This window comes from Leptonychotes weddellii, chromosome 2 (genome assembly GCF_054177405.1).
Source record: "Leptonychotes weddellii isolate Sample4059 chromosome 2, ASM5417740v2, whole genome shotgun sequence".
Lineage (NCBI taxonomy): Eukaryota > Metazoa > Chordata > Mammalia > Carnivora > Phocidae > Leptonychotes > Leptonychotes weddellii.
In genome coordinates this window covers 82475437-82503000 of record NC_138370.1, presented here as the reverse complement: position 1 = coordinate 82503000, position 27564 = coordinate 82475437, and the positions used below count along the sequence as shown (strand labels likewise).

General features: G+C 36.6%; 1 protein-coding gene across 1 annotated transcript in view; it reads left to right on the top strand.

Moving 5' to 3' along the window:
* INTU (inturned planar cell polarity protein) overlaps nt 1-27348 on the top strand; it is a 56274-nt gene extending 28926 nt beyond the window's left edge. The window contains exons 4-12 of the mRNA XM_081813119.1: nt 1412-1648; nt 3334-3387; nt 8493-8555; nt 9571-9792; nt 10613-11095; nt 13633-13730; nt 17448-17637; nt 20775-20932; nt 24279-27348. Of these exons, the coding sequence (XP_081669245.1) occupies nt 1412-1648; nt 3334-3387; nt 8493-8555; nt 9571-9792; nt 10613-11095; nt 13633-13730; nt 17448-17637; nt 20775-20932; nt 24279-24390 (1617 nt within the window). The 3' untranslated portion in view covers nt 24391-27348. The remainder of the gene's footprint in view (nt 1-1411; nt 1649-3333; nt 3388-8492; nt 8556-9570; nt 9793-10612; nt 11096-13632; nt 13731-17447; nt 17638-20774; nt 20933-24278) is intronic.
* Nucleotides 27349-27564: the final 216 nt, after the last annotated feature.

Below are 27564 nucleotides of genomic sequence, written 5' to 3'. Positions count from 1 at the left end.
TCTGCCTTTGGCTCAGGTCATGATCCCAGGGTCCTGGTATCGAGCCCCGCATTGGGCTCCCTGCTCGGTGGGAGGCCTGCTTCTCCCTCTCCCGCTCCCCCCCTGCTTGTGGTTCCTCTCTTGCTGTCTCTCTCTGTCTGAACCCATAAAATAAACAAACAAATAAATAAATAAATAAATAAACAAATAAACAAATAAATAAAATCTTAAGAAAAAAAAGTGTTCTTTTTACATTATAATCTGGCTCCTACACACCTTTCTGATTTCACATCTGAAACCACAGTCTGTTCTGTTCTGCGGGTACGCTCGCCAACCTTGTTCCCACCCTACAGCTTTTGTGCTTTTTCCTCTCACTGGATCTTCTTGACATTGGGATCTCAGCTTGAATACCCATTCTCAAAGACTCTTCCCCAACTTTTGATCTAAATTAGCCAACCAGTCACATCACCCATTCACATGATCCTATTCTCTGTATGGCCCTTTGTATGAGTTCATGTTTTTACTGTTTGTTCATTTGTTGTCTTTCTCCATCAGAATGTGAGCTCCATGGAAGCAGAGACCTTGTCTTTTGTCTTGATATTTTAATTACTGTACCTCCGACAGTGAGAATAGTGCCTAGAACATAGTTGGCACTCAAGCTGTTTGTTGAATGAATCCATGAATATTAGTCTGATGTATTAATGGTATATATACTAGTTATCGTGTTATCCAGAGGGCTATTCCAATGAATGGTTGCAGGCAATGCCGTATTATTTTTACATGGCTAAAACCAAATGTTTAGTCTGTCTCCCCTTTCTCTCTCTCTCTCTCTCTCTCTTCCTTTGAGTTCAATAGTGTTGCCTTCATTAGTGAAGAGGGGAAAATTACTTGGGCTAATTATGTGCTTTCTGTATTCAGTAAGTAATAAACATAATAAGTACTTATTATGTACTAGGTACTTCACATGTGAGTCACGTTGTATTATCCCCATTTTTAGAGATGGAAACAAAAGTTCAGAGAAAGGTTAGATCTTCCTGAGATACCTACCTAGTAAAAGCAGTGATAAGATTCAAAGCCTGATATGTTCTATTACAAAGCTCAAAATCTCTTTATTATTCCATCTTGCCTGAAAGATACTGGGAGTTTAAATGGTTAAGAGATAAGTAAAAGCAACTTACTTGCCCCCTCCCACAAAAAGGGTACTTCCAGCCCATTCTATTGTAGATACACCATTTGTGTTAGCCCTGTGGTTCTTCCATAATACCATCTACTCAGTACATTTGAAAGTAGGTTTTTGGGTAAAAAATATTGACAGGATGAACTTCTTAACACATTCCATCAGTAACATAGCAGTAATTCTTCATAAGGAGTAAAGAAGAGAGCCTGTGTAGTTGGGAAAGATCTAGTCTCTTTAGGAGCATACAAAAGATAACCACCGTTTTCACATGTTGTTCTGACTTACAGCTCTTGTTTCTTCAGTGCCTTTTGCCAGGTTGAGAATGTTCCTCGTTTGGATCATTTTTTCAACTTGTTCTTTCAAAGAGCACTTCAGCCTGCTAAACTACATTCCGGTGCCAGTCCGAGCGCACAACAATATGATGCTTCCAGTGCAGTGCTTTTAGACGGTCTCCCTGGAGTTCGATGGCTCATGCTTCCGCAGGAAATCAAGGTAATCTCGGGGGTCATAAATAAAAGTCAGAACCAGTTGCCTTGTGATTTTTTATTTTCTCTCTTTTTTAGACTTTTTGTTATTTTCAGGATTGTGGGTAAGAGTTAAAAGAAGCCATTGGTTAGTGAGGTAAGAGCTCCAGTACAGTGAACTTAGAAAGATAAATATTTCTTTCTAAATAGAAATTAGATCTCTCATCTTACTTTAACATTTAAGCGTTTTCCAAACTTACAATGCGTTTCAGAAATCATAATTATGTGGTATGTCTTCCTTTTGTTTGTTTGTCAGATGTTCTTTTTTTTAAATGTCATTTTTCCTAAGGTACACTGGAATAGTTTAAGAGAAAAGATACTTTGCGGGGCGCCTGAGTGGCTCAGTCGTTAAGCGTCTGCCTTCGGCTCAGGTCATGATCCCAGGGTCCTGGGATCGAGTCCCACATCGGGCTCCCTGCTCAGCGGGAAGCCTGCTTCTCCCTCTCCCACTCCCCCTGCTTGTGTTCCCTCTCTCGCTGTGTCTCTCTCTGTCAAATAAATAAATAAAATCTTAAAAAAAAAAAAAGAAAAGATACTTTGTCTGTTGTCTTAAGGAATGTCAAGAAACAATTACAGTAACCTTGTACATTAGCCTATAGAGTTCAGTAATGGGAATAGCAACCTTAAACATTAACATTTGTGAGATCAAAATTCACAAGTGGGTAATTTTCTTTTTGTCCTTTAGTTTTTCACAAGAGAAACCATAGCCCCAAAAGGAGTACATGAAATATTTGCTAGATAAAAATGTAGGTCACAAATGAGTAATAAGTAAATGTGTGAAAAGCATTGAAAGGCATGACTAATGTTTCCAAAGCTTTAGTCATCTCAGTAAGACACAGTTTGTGCAACAGTCCTGCAGAGAGTGCCTTGGCCCTTAAAAGAAAAAAAAACGGATTCTTTTCCACAAATCACATATATGCTACAACCTTTAAATGCCAATAGTTTTCAATTTATATATATGCATTACAGATTAAACTACAAATTAAATTTATTCTGTTTTTAAATTTTGAATGCTTCGTGGAGGAACAAATACATGAAAGAGTTCAGGCAATTTCCATAGAAACGAAAGCTAAATCCTAAGTAAGATTTTTCTAATAACTCTGTAGGGAAGCTAAACTGTGCCAGATTCCAGGGGAACACTTGCCTTCATGTTTTAATCCATAAATAAAGAGAGTCCTTTTATATAGAATGTAAGAAAGACACAGGGAAGAATGTTGATATTTTCAAAGAATCTAACTGTTGAGAAATACACAGGAAATAGAAGGGGGAAAAAAGCCTCAAAATAGATTGGGTACATTAAGATTGATTATTTTTCTCTTAAGAATTTTAATAGGTTCAAAAATTTTCTAACTCAAAACTGGAAAGCAATTTTTAACCTCATAAATTATTTTGCATTGAATACAGAGTGAAACTCATTTTGCAATAATCTAGATTTAATTGAAAAGTGACTGTATGTTAAATAAATTTTTTTATGTAATTCCAAAGTTTAAAAGCAACATGTTCTATTTTGGGACATTTCTTAAATATCACAAAAGAGAAAGATACTTACTCAATTCTTCAACTAATTATTAAGCACTTTTATGAGGCCATTACTAAACAATAACTAATATGAGTTAAATGGTTTGTGTTACTTTTTTTTTTCTTTTCACATAGATGGACCTAGACACAGCATTGAGCGACTTGGAGGCTGCAGATTTTGCAGAACTGGTGAGAGAACCAATGGATTTTAGGAAAGGCTCAATGTTGATTTCATATTTTATAAATCAGCCATTATTCTAAATATTTTTCAAGTGGGCATGTAATAATCTTGAACTATGTAGCATTGGGTCTCTATTTTGACATGAACAGAATCTATTTTGCTTGCCTTAAAATTTTCTACTCAGTTAAAAATATTTGTTACATAATGTGTACATAATGATTAATTGCATTTAGAATCAATAAGAACCAGTCTTTGAGAGAAAGTACATAGATTAATAGTAAAGTAAATAATTGAATTGTAATACTGAAGTAAGTAAAAACCCTATAGATACAAATTTCAATTAGAAGTACCAGTATGGTTTTTAATCTTTTTTAAAAAAATATATTTCCTAGCTCCGTCTGATAAAAAGGCCTAGAAATAGTGGTCATCTCAGTAGTGATGAATGCCATTAGCACCCAGGCTATGGCATATAAATAATACTTCTCACTAAAAGGAACCAAGACTCCTACGAGAAATGGCTGATTGCAAATTTGGGGCTGAAAATAATACAAGATAAGCCTGGCAACGTCTTGTTACTTCAGAAATCCAGAAAGCTTTAAAAAATATGGGGTTAATGTAGGGTTCCAGTAATTAGGAGACAACTTGAAGAGGCTCCCACTTGAGCATCTGTAAGTGTAATAACTGCAGCAGATTGAAACCCATCAGATATGTTGAAGTCCATGAGTTCATAATTATACTCAAGAAAAAAAGAAACTTCTTGGTCAACTTTGGAGGATGCTAGGGAACCAATTCATTACTGTGAAAACTGGCAACAAAGAGAAGGAAACAAACATTTATCTGCCCTTCTATCTGAACCATACCTCAGGGTTACCAAATAGAGATGAGGGGGAGTTCTCTTTATGGAAGTATTCTACTTAACATACCAAGAAAGAATGACAGAACTGGAATATTACCGTATTGCAATTTTCACAATGAATTAATGGGTCTAAGCAAAGGTCATCAGTAGTTGTTACTATCATGAAAAGGAAGACAACCAAGTAGTATGTGGCTCATGATGGAAGCACACAAATTACTTATAAAATATTTTTGATGAGGTCTCAAGATCTAACTACCACTATATACGAAATACTAGGGACAGGGACATGTTAAATGACCCCATTGGGGGGGCGAGATTATAATCATCAAATCCAGACTAGGAAACACAATAAGACAATTTCTTCAACAAATAAAAGGGAGTGGGGAGAAACTGAGAGAGCCTATCAGTCACAAGAGACTTAAGAACATATCAACCAATTTTAATATGTGGACCTTACTTGGATCCTGATTCAAACAAACAAAATTTTTAAAAACATCGACGAGAATTGTGGAAGACTGATGAATCACAGACCTGTACCTCTGAAACAAATAATACATTATATGTTGTTTAAAAAAAGAAAAAAAAGAAGATAGTAGGAAGGGAAAAATGAAGGGTGAGGAATTGGAGGGGGAGACTATGGACTCTGAGAAACAAACTGAAGGTTCTAGAGGGGAGGGGGGTGGGGGGATGGGTTAGCCTGGTGATGGGTATTAAAGAGGGCACGTTCTGCATGGAGCACTGGGTGTTATACGCAAACAATGAATCATGGAACACTACATCAAAAACTAATGATGTAATGTATGGTGATTAACATAACAATAAAATAAAATTTGAAAACAACATCTACGAGACAATCAAGGAAATATAAACACTGATGTTGGATATTAGGTGAGAATAATTTTTTTAAATCCTTCTGTTTTAGAGATATACTCTGAAGTATTTACAGATAAAATCATATAACATCCGTTACTGGTTTTGAAATAATTCATCAGGGAGAGGAAAGAAGGAGAGAGGGATATTGATGAGACAAGATTAGCCATGGACTGGTCATAGTTAAAGCTGGGTGATGATGGGCACATAAGAGCTAATTACACGATTCTATGTTTGTATTTGCTAAAATTGTCAGTAAGAAAAGTTCTTTTAAGGGGTGCCTGGGTGGCTCAGTTAAGTATCTAACTCTTGGCCTCAGCTCAGGTCTTGATCTCAGGGTCATGAGTTCAGGCCCCCCATTGGGCTCCACGTGGGGCATGGAGCCACTTAAAAAAAAGGAAGAAAAATTCTTTTAAAAGTAAATGGTGGGGAGAGAGGGGACCTGGGTGGCTCCGTTGGCTAAGTGACCTGATTTCAGCTCAGGTCATGATCTCAGGGTGCTGGGATGGAACCCTGCCCCAGCCCTGGAGGGAGTCTGCTTGAGGATTCTCTTTCTCCCTCTGCCTCTCACCCCCTCTTTGCATGCGCATGCTCTCTCTCTCTCTCTCAAATAAATAAATCCTTAAAAAAAGTAAATGGGAAATTAGGATGTAGAAGCAGTGAGGGCTGGATCATAAGAAGATTGCTGGTAAAATCTTGATTGCTTTAAAGAGTACCTTAGTCTTTTTTTTTTTTTTAAGATTTTTATCTTAAAAATTTATTATTACAAGCAGGGAGAGCAGCAGAGGGAGAGGGAGAAGCAGGCTCCATGGGGCTCCATCCCAGGACCCCAGGATCCTGACCTGAGCTGAAGGCCGACACTTAGCCACCCAGGTGCCCCACGAGTGGCTTAGTCTTCACTAAGATCCTGAGCAAATGGAAGCATATTTTGTTTGTAAAAATAATGGAAACTTAAACGTGGTGAACTCCTCATAGGTCATAAATCTTTTCACTGATGGAGAATGTTTAGATAGACACTAAGCATTAGGAACAGTTTAAAGTATTAAAATATTAAAACAATATTTTCTATGATTAGACAAAGATCTATTGAGATTCCTTGGATACAACATCAAGACACAATCTATAAAGAAAGAAGAAAATTGATAAATTGAGAATGTAAGATGGTACAACTACTTAGGAAAGCAGTTTGACAGTTTCTTAATAACCTAAATATATACCTACCACATGATTCAGTCATTCTGTTCTTCCAATTACCCAAGAGAAATGAAAGCCTATGTCAGTACTAGACCTATACACAAATATTCATAACAGCTGCATTTGTAATAGCCAAAAGAAAACTGGAAACAATTCAGGTAACTCAAGTCCATCAGTGGGTTAATAGACAGACATATTGTGGCATGTTCATGCAAGGGAATACTACCCAGCAAAAAAAAGCAGTGTTGATGGAATTGTTATATATCTTGATTTTGGTGATACTTAACATAGCTATACACATTTGTTGAAACTGGCAGAATAGTGGTACCTGGGTTGCTCAGTTGGTTAAGTGGCCTACTCTGGGTTTTAGCTCAGGTCATGATCCCAAGGCCCTGGGATCGAGCCCTGCGTTGGGCTCACGCTCATCGTGGAGTCTACCTGAGGATTCTCTCCCTCTCTCTCTGTGCCCTTCCCCTCCTCTGTCTCTCGAATAAATAAATAAATCTTTTTTAAAAATTGGCAGAACAATTCACAGTGAATTTTACCTTAAAAAATGAAAATAAGGGTCTATTCTAAACTTTCTGTGAAATTAGATTTAAGATTTAATCTTGTATCCTAATTTTGTTTTCTTTAGTTTTAAAAATTATTATTAAGGTATAATTTATATTTGGTAATAAATTCTTCTGTGCCCCTTTATAGTCAACCCCTCTTCCTACCTCCAGCCCTTGGCATTTGTTTTGTTGATTTGTTTTTTGTCCCCAGAATGTCCTATAAATTGAATTAGATAATAGGTAATTTGGGGGGGCCTGACTTAGTTCACTTAACATAATGCATTTGAGATTCATTCATGCCATTGTATACATCTGTAATTTTGTCCTTTTTATTGCTGAGTAGTATTCCATTGTATGAATGTATCACACTGTTTATCCGTTTCCCAGCTGAGAAATAATTAGGTTATTTCTAGTTTTTTAGTTTTCCTTAGGTTTCATTGCCTTTTTTATTTTTAAGATTTTATTTATTTATTTGACAGAGGGAGAGAGAGAAAGCATAAGCAGAGGGAGCAGCAGGCAGAGAGAGAAGCAGGCTTCCTGTGGAGCAGGGAGCCTGATGCAGGGCTCGATCCCAGGACCCTGGGATCATGACCTGAGCCGAAGGCAGACGCTTAACTGACTGAGCCACCCAGGCATCCCTCGTTGCTTTTTTTTTTTTTTAATTACAAAATTAATACATGCATATTGGGTAAAATGCAAGTGTGATTATTAAAAACAAATGTCCCACCTCCTCATCCCTCTCTCCCAGTTCTATCCCTAATTGTAACTGTTCTTACAGTTTTCTTACAGTTTGAAACATATTCTTCCAGACTTTTTGCTATACACATATGTACATAGGTACATACACAGCAGCACACATGTATACACATACAAGTACATCATTGGGGGTGGTATTCTTTTTTAAAAATTAGATCATAGTGAGTATTTTGTTCTGTAGCTTGCATTCTTTGCTCAGCAGTATACCCTAAAACCTTTTGTGCCTGCTCATATAGATCAACCTTATTTTTTTAACAGACCTATGATAGTCCATGGTATGAACATACCTAATTTTATTAACCATTCTCCATTGTTGCACTTGACTTTATCTCCAATTTTGCATATTACAAATAGTTCTGCTACTAACTTTTTATACAAAAATCTTGATTCTCCTGTTTGAGCATTTCTGTAGATTTTTAGAACTGGAATTACTCAAAGGGTATATTTAATTTTTTTATATATACGAATTAGTTGCTCCCAAATAGGTTGTATCAAATTTTACTTTCAAAAATATTATTTGGAAATTTAAAAAAATCATTCAAAAATATTATTTGGTAGTATAGGATATTTTAGATGATGTATAGTAGAAGCTTTTTGTCTTGATAGACATGTTTTAATCCCTCTTGCACTAACTAATCTTATGTTCTATTCTCAGAGGTCTCTAATCAACAGTATCTTAAAAGATTAAAAAAAAAATTGTTCTCAGTCAAAAATACATGCACATTATCTTTCACCCTAATACCCTGGTATATTCATTTCTAAAGAAGACACTATGAAAAGTTCAGTTATGAAATTATATAATTGCCATTTTAACCATTGTAGCCTAAGATTTTTTTTATCATGAAAAAACAAAGAATATAAATCCATTGTGGTTTTTCTTCTCCAGTCTGAGGATTACTATGACATGAGGCGGCTGTATACAATTTTAGGATCTTCTCTATTTTACAAGGTAAGTTGAAGCTTGAAATTTTTATAAATGTCCAACTGCTATATGAACAGACCTAAAGTGAATTTTCTCAAACTTCTACTAACATGAAAAATACATTTATCCCTTTTCCTTTGAGTGTAGTTACCGTTAAATTAAAGTCTTAAAAAAAAAAAAAAGTTGGTACCTACATATTTACAAATACAATAAATATTTCTGATTTTATGACATTCTAAAGCATTTGCAAATGTGTAAAGGAGAAACAATACTCAAGGAACCAAATGCGTAATAGAGAAAAGCAATACTTTCTTGATTTATTTTTGCAACAGTGCACTTTTTTTCTTATCTTCAGACATAAACATGTATCTTTTTAGTAAATCTAACATTTAGTTGACTTCCATATACAGCAAATTGAGCATCAAATGAATTTAAGTATTTTCATATTTCAAGAAGATTTTTTTTTTTTTTTTAAAGATTTTATTTATTTGACAGAGCACAAGCAGAGGGAGAGAGAGGGAGAAGCAGGTTCCCTACTGAGCAAGGAGCCCAATATGGGACTCAATCCCAGGACCCTGGGATCATGACCCGGGCCGAAGGCAGCCGCTTAACCGACTGAGCCACCCAGGCGTCCCTCAAGAAGATTTTTAAACACAATTTAAAGCATAGCTAAAGAAGAATCCGACAGTACAGAGTGGTACACAGTGAAAAATAAGTCTCTCCTCACCTTACCTCTTGCTTTTCTTCTCCACTTTCCATCCTCAGAATTCAGTTCTTTTCCAGTGTTGCCAAACACTCCGGCTTACACTACTCAGGTGACGTTGCTTGGTGCTAAAGTCTATCTGCTGTTGACTTAACCATAAATCTTGGATCTCTAATTGACCTCAGGAAAAAAAAACATTTATTTTTACTATGTCTTTATTCCATTTGAAACTGGAATATTTTAAGACAACTGAAGTACCCAAGAAACTCTTAGAAATATATTATGGCATTACTGCTTTATATCACTGGTTGACTCCTCTTCTTTGTGGTTGAATTCAAGGGTTATTTAGTATGCAGCCATTTGCCTAAGGATGATCTTACTGATATTGCTGTGTACTGTCGCCACTACGGCCTACTGCCTTTAGCAGCAGAACGAAGAATTGGTCAGTTGGTTATATGGAGAGAAGTGTTTCCGCGACATCACCTCCAACCTTCTACAGACTCAAACACTGAGGTCTTTCAGGAACCTGAAGGGAGATATTTTTTGCTAATTGTTGGATTGGTAAGTTTACCTTGGTTTCTGTGTGTGTGTCTGTGTTTTGGGGTTGGGTTTTTTTGGCCATTCACTATCTAAAATATATACACAAACGAACATAGTAATTTAAAATTATGAGCATGTCAGATACCAGTATTCAAGAAAATGTTATATGTCCCTTACTCCTTTTCTTTTGCATCCATTTAATACTCATGGAGAAATATTAATGAAATCCAGAATAAGATTTTATCAGGTTCTTAAGATCTTTTGTTCTCATTTCTATAGTGGTTTTATCCTCTGGTTTGTCTTGGGAAATAGAGACATGAAAAGGATATAGAATCAGAATAAACATGTCATTGTAAATGAAAGGACTTCCAATAATTGTGGCTCTTTGAAAACTACCTTGTGCCATGTGCCAGAAGTGGTAGTTGATGGTATACCAGGAGAAGGCAATATGAATGAGGATTTGTTTTCAAGGATGATCAAGGGGCGTCTGGGTGGTTCAATCGTTAAGCGTCTGCCTTCAGCTCAGGTCATGATCCCGGGGTCCTGGGATCGAGCCCCGCATCGGGCTCCCTGCTCTGCGGGAAGCCTGCTTCTACCTCTCCCACTCCCCCTGCTTGTGTTCCCTCGCTGTCTCTCTCTCTGTCAAAAAATAAATAAAATCTTTAAAAAAAAAAAAGATGATCAGGAAGCATTGAGAATAACTAACACAGAAAGGGAGGAAGGAGTTTTTAATAATCATATGATTATGTCATATGTTTTTAGTATTCATAAATGTATACATGCATGCTACATATAAACATTTTCATGTAGCTAAACCTGTATTAATATTTTTTCCTTATAGAAGCATTATATGTTATGTGTACTATTAGAAGCTGGAGGCTGTGCATCCAAAGCTGTTGGGAATCCTGGACCAGACTGTATCTATGTGGATCAGGTCAAAACAACTCTTCACCAACTGGAAGGAATAGATTGTCAGATCAATGAACGGCTAACATCTTCTCCAAGCCCCTGTTTGTCTTGTGCTGACTGGTTCCTTACTGGATCACATGAAAAATTAGATAATTTGACAACCTCACCTATCCTCAGTAGGCTACCAGGTACTTCCAAGGTAGCAACCTCTCCAACATGCAGAAGAATTCTTTTTGGTGACTATTCCTTAAAGACACGTAAGCCCAGTCCTTCCCAGAGCAGTGGAGGATCTGACAATGGCTGTGAAGGTGGAGAAGGTGTTGGCCTGAGCCCCCACACTATACCCAATGCCATATGGAAACAAAGAGAATCTCAGGGCTCTGATGGTCCAGAAAAAAGTGGGGCCTTGCTTAAGGTGTGTGTTCATTCAAGTGTGTACATTTTGGGAGTAAAGCTGTCTTTTAAGTTCTTATTTTATAAATGCAAGAAATTTTTTTTATATTCAGTTAGCCAACATATAGTACATCATTAGTTTTTGATGTAGTGTTCAATGATTCATTAGTTGCGTATATACACCCAGCGCTCATCACCCCATGTGCCCTCCCTAATACCCATCACCCGGCTACCCCATTCCCCCAACCCCCTCCCCTCTGTAACCCTCAGTTTGTTTCCCAGAGTCAAGAGTCTCTCATGGTTTGTCTCCCTCTCTGATTTCTTCCCATTCAGTTTTCCCTTCCTTCCCCTGTGGTCCTCGGCACTATTCCTTATGTTCCACATATGAGTGAAACCATATGATAATTGTCTTTCTCTGCTTGACTTATTTCACTTAGCATAATTCCCTCCAGTTCCATCAATGTCAGTGCAAATGGTAGGTATTCATCCCTTCTGATGGCTGGGTAATATTCCATTGTATATATGAACCACATCTTTATCCATTCATATTGTGGACATTGCTGCTATGAACATTGGGGTGCATGTGCCCCTTCTTTTCACTACATCTGTATTTTTGGGATAAATACCTAGTAGTGCAATTGCTGGGTCATAGGGTAGTTCTATTTTTAACTTTCTGAGGCACCTCCACACTGTTTTCCAAAGTGGCTGTACCAACTTGAATTCCCACCAACAGTGTAAAAGGGTTCCCCTTTCTCCACATCCTTGCCAACAATTTGTTGTTTCCTGTCTTGTTAATTTTAATGCAAGAAAATTTTTAATGGCAAATCATTCTTCATTCGAACTAGTGGTATTTTTGGTTACTGTTGGCAAACCAGTGATTTAGAACCAAAAAGAGAAAGAAGTATCGAGTAATAAAATAGTAGCATCCAGGACAGCTGCTTGACACTACTTACAAGTAGGGAAATTGCTTAATCCTGCTTTCCCTGTTCATCTTCCTTCTGTATTCAAGTGTTAACTGAAAACATCGTAGTTGTGGGGGATTTTAGAGGGCTGATCTGACTAAATAACCAATAAAATATTCAGTAGAAACAAAAAATCAGAAATTTATATATAAATATATAAATGTAAAAAAATATATATAAGTATATATGTGTAAATATTTGTGTGTGTATGTGTTACTCTACAGGTTTTTATAGGGTTTTTTTGTTTTATTTTGTTTTTATCTGCTTCTGTGAAGGTCTGGTCTCCACAGTCAAGAATTTAAAATGTGATTATAAAGCAAAGAGAATGTTCATTTTTTAGATTGTTTGTTTTTATGATTTTTCCATGTTTTTTCTCCACAAAAATACCATAACATATCCAAATGATCATCACAGTAATCACCCTGGGGGATCTTATACTTACTCTAATGATGCTTTTCTTTCAAAACACTTTTGAAACTGTCATCTGGGTTGGTGGAGGTGATGCCAACAAGGCATGGAGAAGGAGGAATCTGAGAAGGGGCACAAATAAGACATGAGATTCTGAGTGTCATGGCATAAATAGCCATAGATTCCATCTTCTAATTCCAAACAATACAGCACTCTTGGAGCCCTAAGTGGATGTATTTAGGAAATACATTCTTATTCGTTATCCCAGTCAGTGAAATTGGTAGGAAGCATAATTTAGGGGGTAATAGATTTAAAGAGCCATGAATTGCTCTTAAGAGAAATTGAATCAGGGCGCCTGGGTGGCTCAGTCAGTTAAGCATCTGCCTTCAGCTGAGGTCATGATCGCAGGGTCCTGGGATCGAGCCCCGCATCGGGCTCCCTGCTCCGCAGGAGGCCTGGTTCTCCCTCTCCCACTCCCCCTGCTTGTGTTCCCTCTCTCACTGTGTCTCTCTGTCAAAGAAATAAATAAAATCTTTAAAAAAAAAAGAGAGAGAAATTGAATCAATCTTTATGATTGAGCCATTAAACAAATTTGATTGAACATCTACTATGTGCCAAGGACCATGCTACACAGAGGAGATACAAAGCTGGATAAGATACAGCCCATGGCTTTGAGAAGTACAGTCTAGAGAGGGAGGCAAGTACATATACATATAAAATGTAACAAAACTTGATAATGGCTCTGGTAGGTTTTCAAGAAGAACTATCATGTCCTAAGACATGGCCCTGAGATCACTGTTAGCAAAGGATAAACCAAGAGGTACAAGTTAGCATCAAAAATATTTAAAGGAGGGCGCCTGGGTGGCTCAGTTGGTTGGGCGACTGCCTTCGGCTCAGGTCGTGATCCTGGAGTCCCGGGATCGAGTCCCGCATCGGGTTCCCTGCTCGGCAGGGAGTCTGCTTCTCCCTCTGACCCTCCTCCCTCTCATGCTCTCTGTCTCTCATTCTCTCTGTCTCTCATTCTCTCTGTCTCAAATAAATAAATAAAATCTTTAAAAAAAAAAATATTTAAAGGAAACATTGCAAAATAGTAAGTAGTTCTCTTAGAAGGATTTTCAGTTTTTACACTATTTCTGCTGTTTGATTCCATTCTTAGATACAAACTGATCTACTTAACTGTATTTTTCAGGTCACTAAAAAGAAGGCTACTCTTCCAAATCCATTTCATTTGGGGAACTTGAAAAAGGACCTTTCAGAAAAAGAACTGGAAATATATAACACAATGAAGTAAGAAACTTCCTTATAATATTCTTTTTCACTTAAACATCGTGTCTTTGAGAAAATTTTACAATAGGAAGGTACAAATCCATACCATATAGAGATTTAATTCAAAAATGTAATTACGATATATCTTAACATTATTAAAGATAGTGTCTATGCTAATTTACTAATGTTTTTCATTGCACGTATAGGGAATATGTACTCCTATTACAAAAGATAAAAAAAAATAGAGTAATGTTTCAAAATGTGAAAGTCCCCCTTTATCTCTTTTCCACAGGTAACCTCCCTTTTGTATGTCTAATTTTTAAATTATAGAATTTACTATTTTTAGACTTTGGTGGATTCTGTGGTCTGCTGCCCAGATACCCCATAGCCCAGGGTACTCCTTCCCAGTGCTGGGGGTTGGGGGGTAATGGGTGTTAACTACTTAGAGCTGAGTCCCTCACTGGCCTTGTTCTCTTTGGAAGTTTATTGACTCAGCCAAGATTACAGTATCTCCCTGGGAATAGCCCACATCTAGTGACTAATGGATAAGTGAATACAAAGACTTGACAACTCTAAAAGGCCATCCAGGCTTCAGAGTTCCAAGTAGTATCTGCTGAGACCTTTGTTTTGACTGCAGTGTGGTTCAGCTTCTCCTTTGCTCAGTCCTGCTTCCTTCACACTTCCCCCACAGGTGGTGTTCCCCAAAGTTCTCCCTAATAAACTTGCTCGCTGCATATCTCTCAGAGTCTCTCATTTTAGGAAAGAGATGAAACTTCAAACTTACATTAAGTAGGGAATTCTGAAGTAAAAGGAACTGAGTGAGAGGAGCATTTTCATCAACTTAAGTTTTCTATAATTATTAAAATATAAAATGTTGCATATTCACTTCTTGTGTAGCTATTACATGGTGACAAGCAGATCTGTCTGAGCTTTGCCTGATGTTTAATTATATCGTGTGGGATCAATTAGTGTATAACAAACACAATTGCACACTTTTATTTGAACAAGCAGACATGTACAAATAGAAATCATACAAAAAAGTTCACTATGACCTTCTTAATCATTGAAGCATTTTATAGTAAGTTCAAATATATATGTCACAGAGTTGTCAGAAACAGCTTTTTTTCTGAAGTTAAGGCAAAAACAAGGTAATTTGATCTAATGTGTTAAATTTGGTATTTAATGCCTTCAAATATCATGGCTAATTTTTTAATAGTTAAAAATGTTTTTTAAGCAAATCTAAATCAAACCTTTGTGGAGCTTTGAAACACCTTTCCAAAACCCTAGTCTTCCATTTAACAAAAACTGCTGTGAAATTTTATTACCCCTACATCTTATTTTTTTAATATGTATGTTATTTTGACCTTATCTCTAGTAAAAGGAAATGTTTTCCAAGTTCAGTGGCTTAAACATAAATTCATATGTGATGTAAATCATAGGCTGTCTATTTAAAAAGATGATACAGATGCATATTTATTCTCTTTATTGACATGGGAAGACGTTCATACTATGTAGTTAATTTTAAAAGTGTGACAAACCAGTATATAATAGATTATCCTAATTTGTACGTACATGTTTTTGTAAAATAAAAATATATAACATGTTAAAAATAATAGTACCCACAGTTCATTTAGTAACCGAATCCTATCTGTTCTACATTCTCATAATTATTTAATCCATTTAACCCTTACTCTACCTCCTGCAGATCAGGCTCCCATTCTCTAACCTGGTTTTACTGCAATAGTCTCCGAACTCACAGCCTACCCTGAATCCATTTTCTGCTGCAGGAATGACCTTTCCAAAGAATAAATCTGTCTTAATCTGTACTTTTACAAATACTGTGTCTTCCCAATGGGTAATTGCTTGTTTGATGATTTTTAAACTTTCCGTGTATACACTGAGTTAATATACTCTGAGTTTATGATTTTCTTTTTTTTCTTTTAAAGATTTTATTTATTTATTTGACAGAGAGAGAGAGAGCACAAACAGAGGGAATGGGAGAGGGAGAAGCAGTCTCCCCTCTGAGCAGGGAGCCTGATGCGGGGCTCAATCCCAGGACCCTGGGATCATGACCTGAGCCAAAGGCAGAGGCTTAACCAACTGAAACACCGAGGCGCCCCGAGTTTATGATTTTCAAGAGCTAGTTTTGCTCATTGTGTTGTCAGGGTTTTTTGTTGTTGCTGTTGTTTGCTTTTTTTGAGAGAAAGTAAAAAAGACAACAAAAATGTTAATTCTAAACCTCCCTAAAAAGGAATCTTATTAATAGCTCTTTTTAAAGAATCATTTCTGTTCTGTACGTTTTCTTGAATTTGAAGACCTCTGGATTAAAATGTATGTTTTAAATTATTTTCTTTTTTGAGTAATCATAATTCCTTTTATCTTGACAGATATTTTTTATTAATTGAAAAATATCAGCCACCAGTTGTTAGTGAGCCAGCTACCTTCTGGAAAAGTATGAGAAAAATTTATAGATGATCTCCTTTCCTGTCTATCCCTGGTCTCAAAAGAGAACCAAGGCCAGTCACTAATAAGAAGGAGAAATTATTCTGATCCTACGGCCTAATTAACAGTTTAACAGGAGTTTAACTAGCATGGATGATTAAGGCAGGCTGTAGGCTAAGAGTGGAAATATGCCTTTTCTTTGCCCCTGTGCTTAAGGCTGGGGGAAAAAAAATCAACTGGAGGGATTTCTTTTAAATAGACATTAGGATTAGAATGGGGGCAGCTTGAATGTTTGAGATACAAATGGAGAATTTCTGTCCATATGTTTAAAGATTGCCAATCAGAAGTCATCAATGGAGAGGAAAAAGCAAGGTTTAATGGAGGAAGCTTCAGAGTTAGCTCAGCTCAGCCACTTAGCTATGTGACCTGGATCAAGCAAGTTAATCTGAGATCTCTGAAGATTGATTTCCTCATGGTTACAATGAGAGTAGTAATACTATTGAACATCTCACAGGGTCATTATGAGAATTAAGACTAAGGTATTTTAAAGCACCTACCCTGGCACATAGAGGGTACTCAGTATATGATTATTATTATTTTGTTGTTGCTGTTATTGTTGTTCTTTAGCTCTTCTTACCGCTGGTAGAAATAAGCAGTATTTATAGATTCTACTGGCCTGTCTGAGACCTAAATAGGGGAAGAAAGGATGGAGAAGAAGAGTGGAGAAATGAAAACAGTAAGAGAACATGGAAGGGAAGGAAGACTGTAATGATGAGTAGTAGAACACTGCAAGTAATTGCCATAGTATTCCAGAATATTAACCCAGCTTTGCAGTTGGTAATAATAATTTTATTTTTCTTCAGGATCATCAATTTGACTGTTATGCTACTAACTTAAATGTGTTTATTTTGTTGGAAGATGTTCTTGTATGTGGTCAACTCTAGGCTGATACCTTATTCATGACTCGTAGGGATCTGGGCCAGATAGGGGCTGAGTTATTTATTACCAACCATGGAAAAAGAGGGGTTTAGCCAACTTGGGTTGTTTGTTAAGTTAAGTTGTTTGTATTTGGTGTATATTTATCTTCACATACCATGTGATATTTGCCTCCATTAAGGAATCGATAATAACCCTAGCCTGTACCCTAGTTAAGGAGAAAATGGGACTTAAATGGTTGGCCTAGTTTCCCTGCCCTGATTAAAAGCTTGGAGTCTACAACATTCAAAATGAAGCAATATTTTTAAGTTTACTTAAATATCTTTTTTCTTTTTTTCTTCTTTTTTTGTTCTTTTCAAGATTAACATCTGGTCCTGAGAACACACTTTTCCACTATGTTGCCTTAGAAACTGTGCAAGGGATCTTTATTACTCCTACCCATGAAGAGGTGGCACAGCTAAGTGGCTCTATCCACCCTCAACTAATAAAGAATTTCCATCAGTGTTGTCTCTCCATTCGTGCAATTTTCCAACAGACATTGGTAGAAGAGGTATAAATATAGTTTTGTCAATTCTGTTTCCAGATTTCTAAATATTCTCTCTAAAAGCTCTTTAACCAGTATGTCCAACAATGACAGTTTTTATATAAATTTTTTTTAGCAGTCACCCAATCTAACTAGAGTACACAATCTAACTTGAGGCCAAAAGGATTATACTCACAATATTTAACTTAAAAGCTTTGTTTCATAATACTGATTTTGATGTCCTGGAAAGCTATTCCAGAAAATGGAGGACCTGTGTTTTTCTATAGCAAAGTAGAATGTGGTAGTTTATAATGTAAATTAGCCTCCATGTTTGATATCTGTGAGTCAGCCATTACTTGGACAGTAGTATCTACCAGTTAAGTCTGATAATTCTTTAAGTATTCTATCAGTAGTATAAGGTATTTTGTAACATAATAGGGTAAGGTACAGTGGTAGACACAATACTGTTGCAAATGTTTTAGCCACGTGGTTCATTTCTTGCTTGCTTGTAGTAATATTGTATATAGTTAAAGAATCAATTAGATTATCTTAATGGCAGGGAAAAGTATGTGTTGATTTCTTGAAAAGGATAAACGTACAGAAGTTTGCTTGTCAATGGTCAAACATCACACAGCCAAAAACAAAAAACAAAACTCCTCTCTGAAGATGACTGTAATGTATATAGCAATATGTGTGTTAACCATTGGGCTGGGAATAAGAAATCCTGGACTGAGCCTCGACTCTTCCTATTTCCTCAGCTATAAAATAAGTGGGCTGAATTATGCTGTAGAACTCATTCAGCAATAAAATTCTGTGTCTTGTAGGATTTTTTTTTTTAATTTTCTTTTCTTTTTTGAGAGAGAGAGCATGCAAGTGGGGGGAGGGGCATGGGGAGAGGGAGAGAGAGAATCCTGGTAGGCTCCGTGCTCAGCGCAGAGCCCGAAATGGGGCTTGATCTCACCACCCTGAGATCATGACCTGAACCGAAATCAAGAGTCAGACACTTAACCGACTGAGCCACCCAGGTGCCCCTTATAGGATTTCTTCTTTGAGCTCTCAGAAATTGGTATGCAGCAAAATGTTATGTCCAACCATATATCTCTATGTGCTTTGTGGTCTTATGCACCTCCTTTCCTTTTAATATAACTGATAGATTCTATAAAGAAATCTTTCATTAATAGTTCAGTAATAGTAATGCAGTTATTCAGTAATAGTAATGTAAATTAGCCTTTCCCATATTATCGAACTATTGAGGTATCCACTATGCACTAGACACTACTCTGGTGCTGGGGATATAGCAGTGAACAAAGTCCCTTTCTTCATGAAGCTATTACCAGTGGGAGAGTCCGCATTGTGTGAATAGAGGTCTGGGTTCTTGGATTCCCCCATGAAAGACTTAGGTGAGGATCTGTACTTGAATAAAAACAGCCAGAAGGAAGGTAGCAAGCATAAAACAGTTTATTAAGGACAGTACACTCTCAAGGTGAGAGAGTGGGCAGGTCCAGAGATGGCAACTGCACCAGGTTTAGAGGCATCTTTTTTCTTTTTTTTTTTTTTTGAGGCATCTCTTCTTTTTATGTTTGCATAGGTTATGGGTCACAGCTAGGACAGTCTCCCACTGTGGTGGTTTCCAGTCATCTAAGGGACTCCTTCTGGTTAGGAGTAGGTCCTACTCCCAACTACTGGTCCTACAGGGTTCTTAACAGAACTGTCATGGTCATCTTCCTCCATGGAGGGGAGGGGGTTGAAACCACAATGTAAATATATTTTAATGAAGCTCTCCGTTACCCTGGGGCAGTTGAAGAGGACAGCACACTTCTCCACCCATGGCTCTTGGTCTGTCAGCCCAGGGCTGTTGGAAGCCTTAATTTAGGCCAAGATGTTAAAAGCCACAAAGTCAGGATGTTGTGCCCTCAGGCTTCTAATGTGTCACCTATTTATCATCACCTTTGCCTCCAGCTCATGTCTAACTAACTGTACTCTATCAAAGCCTGTATTCTAATGGGAAAGACTAATGAACTGGCAAGTACTATAGTATGTCAGGTAGGATAAGTTTCAAGAGGAATAGTAAGATGGGATAATATCTGAACAAAGACCTGAATGAAGTGAGGAAGCAGTCTGGAGGCAGGGCTTCCAGACAGAGGAAAACAAATGCAAGTGTGCAAAGCCACAGAAGTAGGAGTGACTGAGAATGCTGGAGCCAGCAGGGAGGAGAGTGCTAGGAGTTGAGATGGCGAAGGTTAGCAGGGCCGGATTGCACATGGCCTGATAGAGCCCATGGCCTGATAGATTTATGGACTTCGGGGTTTGTTCCAAAGGAGATGGGAAGCTCTTGGGACAGTTCTGAGCAGAGGAAGGACAGGATCCTATATTTTTGAAAGGATCACTCAGGCTACTACTGTATGAAGAATAAGCTCTGTAGGGTAGCAAGGCTGGAGGCAGGGACCAGTCAGGAGGCTATGGAAATTCTCAAAGCAAAAAAATGATAGTGGCTTCTAGATTCTGGATATATTTTGGAGGGTGAGCAAAAAGGATTTGTTGATTGATTAGAGAAGGATTTTGAGAGAAACAAAAGAAACAAGGATCACTCCACTAAGTTTTAGCCTGAGCCTTACAAAAAGTCTTTTTATTCCAAATGAGTCCTTGTTTTGCTAATAATTTAATCAATGGGAAATTTAGAGTATATGCATGAAAGGAAGAACAATACTGTTTTAAGTATGTGTTTTAATTTTATTATAAAATTATCTATTTAGTAACCTAGTCATTAGTAATCTATTTATTAAGCACCTCCTATGTACCAGGCCTTGCTGCTTCAAAACACACAAAGATGAATAGCACATTGTCTCTGCCCTGGAAAAAAGCATATAATCTACTGGGGAAGACAGACCTATAAACTGCTAATATAATTAATGTAAATACTAATAATATAGGGCTATGAACAAAATGTTTTCTGGGAGATTTCAAGGACACTTTATCCATGAAATCTCTTAGGAGATGGTATTTAAACTAAGTATGATGAAGAACAGATATTTTCCCACAGATTAGGAAGAGTGTCATTCCAGGCACTTAAGTATTAGGATCAGCCAATTCAAATCTGTATGTGAAAACATTTTAAAGTAACATTATTAATACCAGTTAATACTAATAATACATTTAATTTACAGAAAAAGAAAGCACTAAATCGTGGAGATCATTCAGGTTCTACAAATTCCATATCTTCTCTTAACCCTGTGAAAGAATATGGTGTGTTGTTTGAATGCTCGCCTGAAAAGTGGACAGATCAGAGAAAAGCACCACCAGTTATGGCTTACTGGGTAGTAGGGTAAGTGGGGAGAAAAAGTATTTGAAAGTGAAGTAAAAAGTTAGAAAAGTGAAAGAAAAATGGTAAAAGAGATAACCATTTTAAGATGTAGCCATGGAATTATTAATCTAACTATAATATATATTTTTAAGGCTTTTATTTCTATATTTAAGTAATCTCTCCACCCGACGTGGAGCATGAACTCATGACCCCGAGATCAAGAGTTGCATGCTCTTCTAACTGAGCCAGCCAGGTGCCCCTCTAACTACTATAATATTTTAATACATTTTAGAATTTTGTTTTATTTACTAAGTATCTCCTTTAAATTCCTCTCAAGTCTTTCTTTCTTTTTTAAAATTTATTTTTAAATTCAAGTTTAATTAACATACAGTGTTATATTAGTCTCAGGTATAAAATATAATGATGCCACAATTCTATATATTACCCAGTGCTCATCATGATAAGTGCACTCCTTATTCCCCATCACGTATTTCACCCATCCCCCCACCCAACTCCCCTCTGATAACCACCAGTTTGTTCTCTGTATTTAAGAGTCCGGTTTTTGGTTTGTCTTTTTTTCTTTGTTTGTTTTGCTTCTTAATGTCTACATGTGAGTGAAATCATATGGTATTTGTCATTCTCTGACTGCCAAGGCTTTTTCTATTAAAGTAAAAAGCTGATTCAATTACCTTATAAAATTAACGTAGTAATACGCTAAAAGATGATTCCACAATTTTACTGCTATTCCCTTCCTTCCATCTCTCCTTCCTTCTTTTCTAACCTCTCTCCTTTCTTTTCCTCTTCCTTCTTCTTCTCCTCACTCCCATCCACCAACTACAAGACCCTGCCTGACCTAGCCCTTGCCCACCTCTTTCTACCTTCTATCATTCCTTCTCCATCTACTCTGCACAGCCACATTGGCATCCACTGACTTGTTCCTGCAATCCATTCTGTGTGAAATGTTCTGCCTCTTAACCTTTGTATGTCTGGTTCTTTGATATTCAGATCAGTGCTAGCCTCAAAAAGAGAATCGGGATCTCTTTCCTGCATTAAAGTGGCTACTCAGTTATTATTGACTTTTTTTTTATTTTATTATGTTATGTTAATCACCATACATTACATCATTAGTTTTTGATGTAGTGTTCCATGATTCATTGTTTGCGTATAACACCCAGTGCTCCATTCAGTACGTGCCCTCTTTAATACCCATCACCAGGCTAACCCGTCCCCCCACCCTCCTCCCCTCTAGAACTCTCAGTTTGTTTCTCAGAGTCCATAGTCTCTCATGGTTTGTTTCCCCCACTGATTTCCCCCCTTCATTCTTCCCTTCCTGCTATCTTCTTCTTCTTCTCCTTTTTATTCTTTTTTAACATATAATGTATTATTTGTTTCAGAGGTACAGGTCTGTGATTCAACAGTCTTACACAATTCACAGCACTCACCATACCATATACCCTCCCCAATGTCTATCACCCAGCCACTCCAACCCCCCCACCCCCCACCATTTTCTTATCTCCCCTTCACTAGAAAGTTAGCTTTATGAGGTCAGGAATTGTATCTGTCTTGTCCACCACTGGCACCTGCAACAGCACCTGGCACATAGTCACTTGATAAATATGTAACAATTTAGTAAATGGAGTTGTGCTTCACAAAATGTGGTGGTGGGAGGGTGGTATGGCAAACACAAAGATAAAGTCATAGTCATTGCATGAACGGTCTTATACCCACCAGAAGAAATATGAAATATGCTCAAATATATATGTATTTATGGATAGAGAGAGAGATTTTTTTAGATAGAATAAATTAGTTGATACAGCCAAATGCTATGGGAGTTCTGAGGAAGGGGCAAAAATCTACATTGGGATTATAAGGAAAGGCTTACAGATTCCATTTGATCTAGTTTGAAAATGAATTAGATTTGAATAGAACATTCTAGGAAAAGGACCGAAACAAGGGAAATCATAAGGCATAGCAGTTGAGTAGACTGACTTGCTAGGATAAGGGAGTGACAGATGCAAAGATAGAATGAAAGATCAGGTTGGAAAGCTAAGTTAGGACCACTGCAGAGAGCCTTCAATTCCTGACTAAGGAACTTAATTTTGAGTGAAATGTTGAGGCACTGAAGGTTCTTTGAATTGGGGTAAAGAATTGGTGGAGGAAGGGACACAGAGTTAGGTGAGACCAATGTTACTAGACACCTACCATGCAGTACTAAACTATATGATAAACATTATCCAAAGCAGTGATCCTGTGTGTTGGTCCATGAGATTTAGAATCACCTGAGTCACTTGTTAAAATCAGAGATGCCTGTGGCCCACCCCAGACCTACTAACGGAATCTAGGGTAGTGGGACTCTGTAATTTTAGTAAGCTCCTTGTGATTGTGGTGTGTAACCAAGCAAGCTTGGGAGGAGCATCAGCATAAGCTCAACTCTGTGTAGTGTGATCAGAGCTGTGCTATCGGAAGATTAAGCTAGGAGCAGCAAAGGGCCCGTGGTGTGGACACAGAGAAGATAGAGATAAAAACAGGTGTACATGCAGGTATGCAGCGGAGCCTCACTACATTCACAACAATTGGACTAGAAAGAATCAAGAGGTATTGAATTATGATGATGCAGATCTATATAGAATAGAGAAATTTAAGGAAGTCAGACAAAATATCCCTGATTTAAACTGTCTGATTTACATATACTAGTGTTGACTAAATCTTTAAAAAAATCAAAGTTTCAGTGGTATCTCCAATTCAATACTGTCTGCAAAAAGAGCAATCATACAATGTTTTTGTTGTTGTTTTTTTTAGGATTTTATTTATTTGTTTGAGAGAGAGAGAGTGACAAGAGAGCACGAGCAAGGAGGAGAGGGAGAAGCAGGCCCCCCGCTGAGCAGGGAGCCCAATTCAGGACTTGATCTCAGGACCCTGGGATCATGACCTGAGCCGAAGGCAGACGCTTAATCCACTGAGCCACCCAGGCGCCCTCATATAATGTTTTAATAATAATTAACATTTAGAAAGTAAATGGCAATGTTTAATAGCTATTGTGCTTAATGATGGTAACACGGTTGGCTTTATTGTAACAATAATGACTAAATTTAATATTTTAAAACTGAGGTATATGGTGATATATATTGATAAAATAGGCTTTTTACACCCTGGAAAAATAAAAATAATTTACCTAAGGCATATATTATTTATTTAAAAATAAATCTAGCTGTATTTCCCCCTACTATAGATTTAGATTAGTGGTTTTTAATTCACTATGAATTCTGTCGGAAACAAAAATAAAATAAAATAAATTGAAAGGCTGGAGTTTTTTCCCTTTGGTTTTTGTTTTTTGAATTTCTGAAATGAGTGTGCTTTTCCTCTGCAGGAGACTCTTTCTTCATCCCAAACTTCAAGAACTTTATGTCTGTTTTCATGATTCAGTCACAGAAATTGCCATAGAAATGGCTTTTAAATTGTTCTTTGGATTAACCTTGTAGCTGTGTTTTCTTGATGCACGGCAACTGTGCGTGGAACATTGAACGGTGTTAGAATTGCTGAAACCCATACACAAGAAGATAAGGGTTAACTTCTCTTAACTGTTCAGTTTTGAACATAATAATGTTAAATATTGAGATGATATGCTCTTGGATTTGATGCACTAAATCTTATGTAGTATTGTGAGACTTTTGAAAAGATACTTGATCAAAATATATTTAAAGAAGGGATTGTTAACTTATTTCCATTTTGGTATATAATGTTAATTTATTGACTAGTTTGAAATAAAGTGAAGTGTTTTATATAAGATTAATGGAGGACATATTTATCTTGAAACAATACACAATTCATAAATTGTGTATTGTTCTCAAGACTAATAATAATGTCTGGTAAAAGAATCACAAAATCGGGAGGGTGTGACCAGGTCCTATAACTAATTAGTGCTGGGACCCCGAGCAAGTTTTTGTACCTCTCTGAGTTCAGAATTTTCATTACAAATGAGATGACTGTATTGAGACTTCTAAAGTCCCTCTTAAGTAAAATGTGCAGCTTTTTTTCTTCTTGCCTACTGCTCACTACCTAAATTTGTAATGTCCAAGTACTGATTCCCTATTAGATCAAATTCTTTTCTTTAGTTTAACTGTTTTAATAGATACCTCACCGTGGGGTAGAAGAACTGAGGAATGAAAATTAAACTTATTTTTCTATTTATTTGATTCTCTTTACTATTTCAGGTCAGCTCTGTTTTGACTAGGATATAGTTTTTAAACTATTTGTACATAAACTTTTATTATTTTTCTTTTTATTGAAATATATTCAGGTATGCACACCATCTTATATATATAGTTCATGAATTTCAGGACAGCTATATATAAATCTTTTTTAAAAACCTAATCATGTTAAAAACACTGAAAAAGTTGGGTTAAAGAAATCCTGTGGTGACTTCTTCTGTTAAATACTAATTTTTGCCTTATAAATATGGTTTGTTATGTATTGGGTTTTCACAAAGGAAGGTATCTTAATGAACAATAGTTTACTTGACCTTTAGTAGAGAATGAAAACTAATGGGATAAGAGTTTTCTTTGGCTGTGAGAATTTGGTGGATTGAGAAAAAAGGAAAATATAACAAAATACTGAATTTTTAATTAACATTTACCTAATGGATCCTCCTGAATTCTCACATGCCCCCAAGACTACAATACTGGGTTTTTTTCTTCTTCAGGACTTAAGCTTTGGAAGGGAAATTTTGCCAACACATCTAAAGTCCGTCTCTATTGCCCTCTCCTCAAACGCCTGGAACATGAGCCCTCCAGGTTAGACCTAACTGTAAAACACAGTTGGTGCGCCATTTGAAACATTTGGTCTTAGAAGAAACACTGTTACCTCTTTATAAAGCAGCTTAAGAGATTTTCACCCAGGTATTTAAAATGCAAACCACTGTATTTGTCCTGTTAGTGATTTGTGGGTCTTAAATTTAGCATTTAAATCAGAGCAAGAAACTTCCGTTCTTGAAATGTACAAAATGGCTTGACATATCCTCCCCTTAAGATCACAATATTGGTCAGAATGGCAGACTCTTAACCACTGCCTTGGCCCTGCTTGTAGACATATATGAGTAATAAGGCACTTTGTTTAAAAGTATTTATTCAATGTCTTAAATTTCTTAATATGTCCCCCAAAACACCATGAGCTATTTTCAGTACTGAGATTTATTAAAAATTGTAGCTATTAGTCACCTCAGATTTTCAAACAGACTGAACTAAAACCTGGGATTTTATTATAAGGGACTTTTTTGTTTCATTTAATGAAATTTTGGTCTTTTGAACTACTTTCCTGGTATCAAAGCATCTTCAGACCACCATTCAATAACAAAAATAAAAACAAAATAGACTACTTACCTTAATAAGAGGAAAATCATTTGCTGTATTATAGATGTATACTATAATGTCCATGTTGTAGAGACATTGCGTTTTTAAGAAATAAAACCAGATATCGTGGTTGTCATCTCTAAATGGATATTGAAGCATTGTAACTAAACCTAGCTGCCCATTTTTCGAAATATGTTCAGATACACATCTGAAAGATCAAGTTAATTATTGGCCAATGAGTGCCTATCTGCCACTTTATTAAAGAAAAGGGGACAATGTGACACTGCAGATACCCCAGAGGTGTGCTTTGGCTGATACAGAAACATTCTTAAGTTGAATTTTATGTTCCCTTTCAGACTATTAATGCAAAGGATTATAGAATATCATTTTTTGAAATATCGAGTACTGTTTTATCACCATCATATATCTTTTAGCCCCCCAAAATTACATTTTAGATTCTACACCTTCCTCCTTTCTCCCTCTCCTTTCTTTACTGTTCTTTTGTTTGTTTCTTTTTGTCAGGTTAGAAAACTGTACTTAGCAAGGGAGAGTTTCTTATTTGTGCCAAGGAACTGTTGATGATGATACATACTGGCAAGATAGTAAATTTGCAGTACCTGCTTTTTTATATTTCTGACACAAATGGGGAAAGTCATGAAACCAATTTACTAGGTTTGTCTGCTTTAAACATTCTTGAAAATAATATTGTGAATAATCATTTGTTGTCTGTGTAAATTCCCTCTAAATAGTGCCTGGCACATATCACGTGTGCTATAGAAGTGTTAGCTATTCCTACTACCGCCATTTATTATTATTAAATGTCCAGTGGTTAAAAAAACCAAGGTGTCAGCTAAATCATACCTGCTACTGTACAAAATGTTGGAAAGAAGCTGAGAAAAAATATTCAGCACTAAACACTTTTGAGAACAAGGATGTATACTTTGGATATTTTAAAATATATTATTAAATGTTACTAAAACTTTATACACTAAACTGTGTGAAAATAATTTTGTAGAGTTGTATTTCTATATTCTCTATAATTGAAGCTATTTTTATATTGATAGTCTTTAATAAAGATAGTTTGGAGGTTTATTTGCAGTTTTGTTGTCTTTTCATGCATTCATCCAACAAATAATTGACTTTCTGCTCTGTGCCAAGCCCTGTTCTGGATGCCGGGGATAAAGCAGTGAACAAAACAGCTAAAAATTCCTGCCTTCATGGACCTGATGTTCCCGGGGGGGAGGCAGGCCACAAATAAGACAAATAAGTAAAATATATTGATAAAAGCTAAGAGGAAAAAAAAAAACT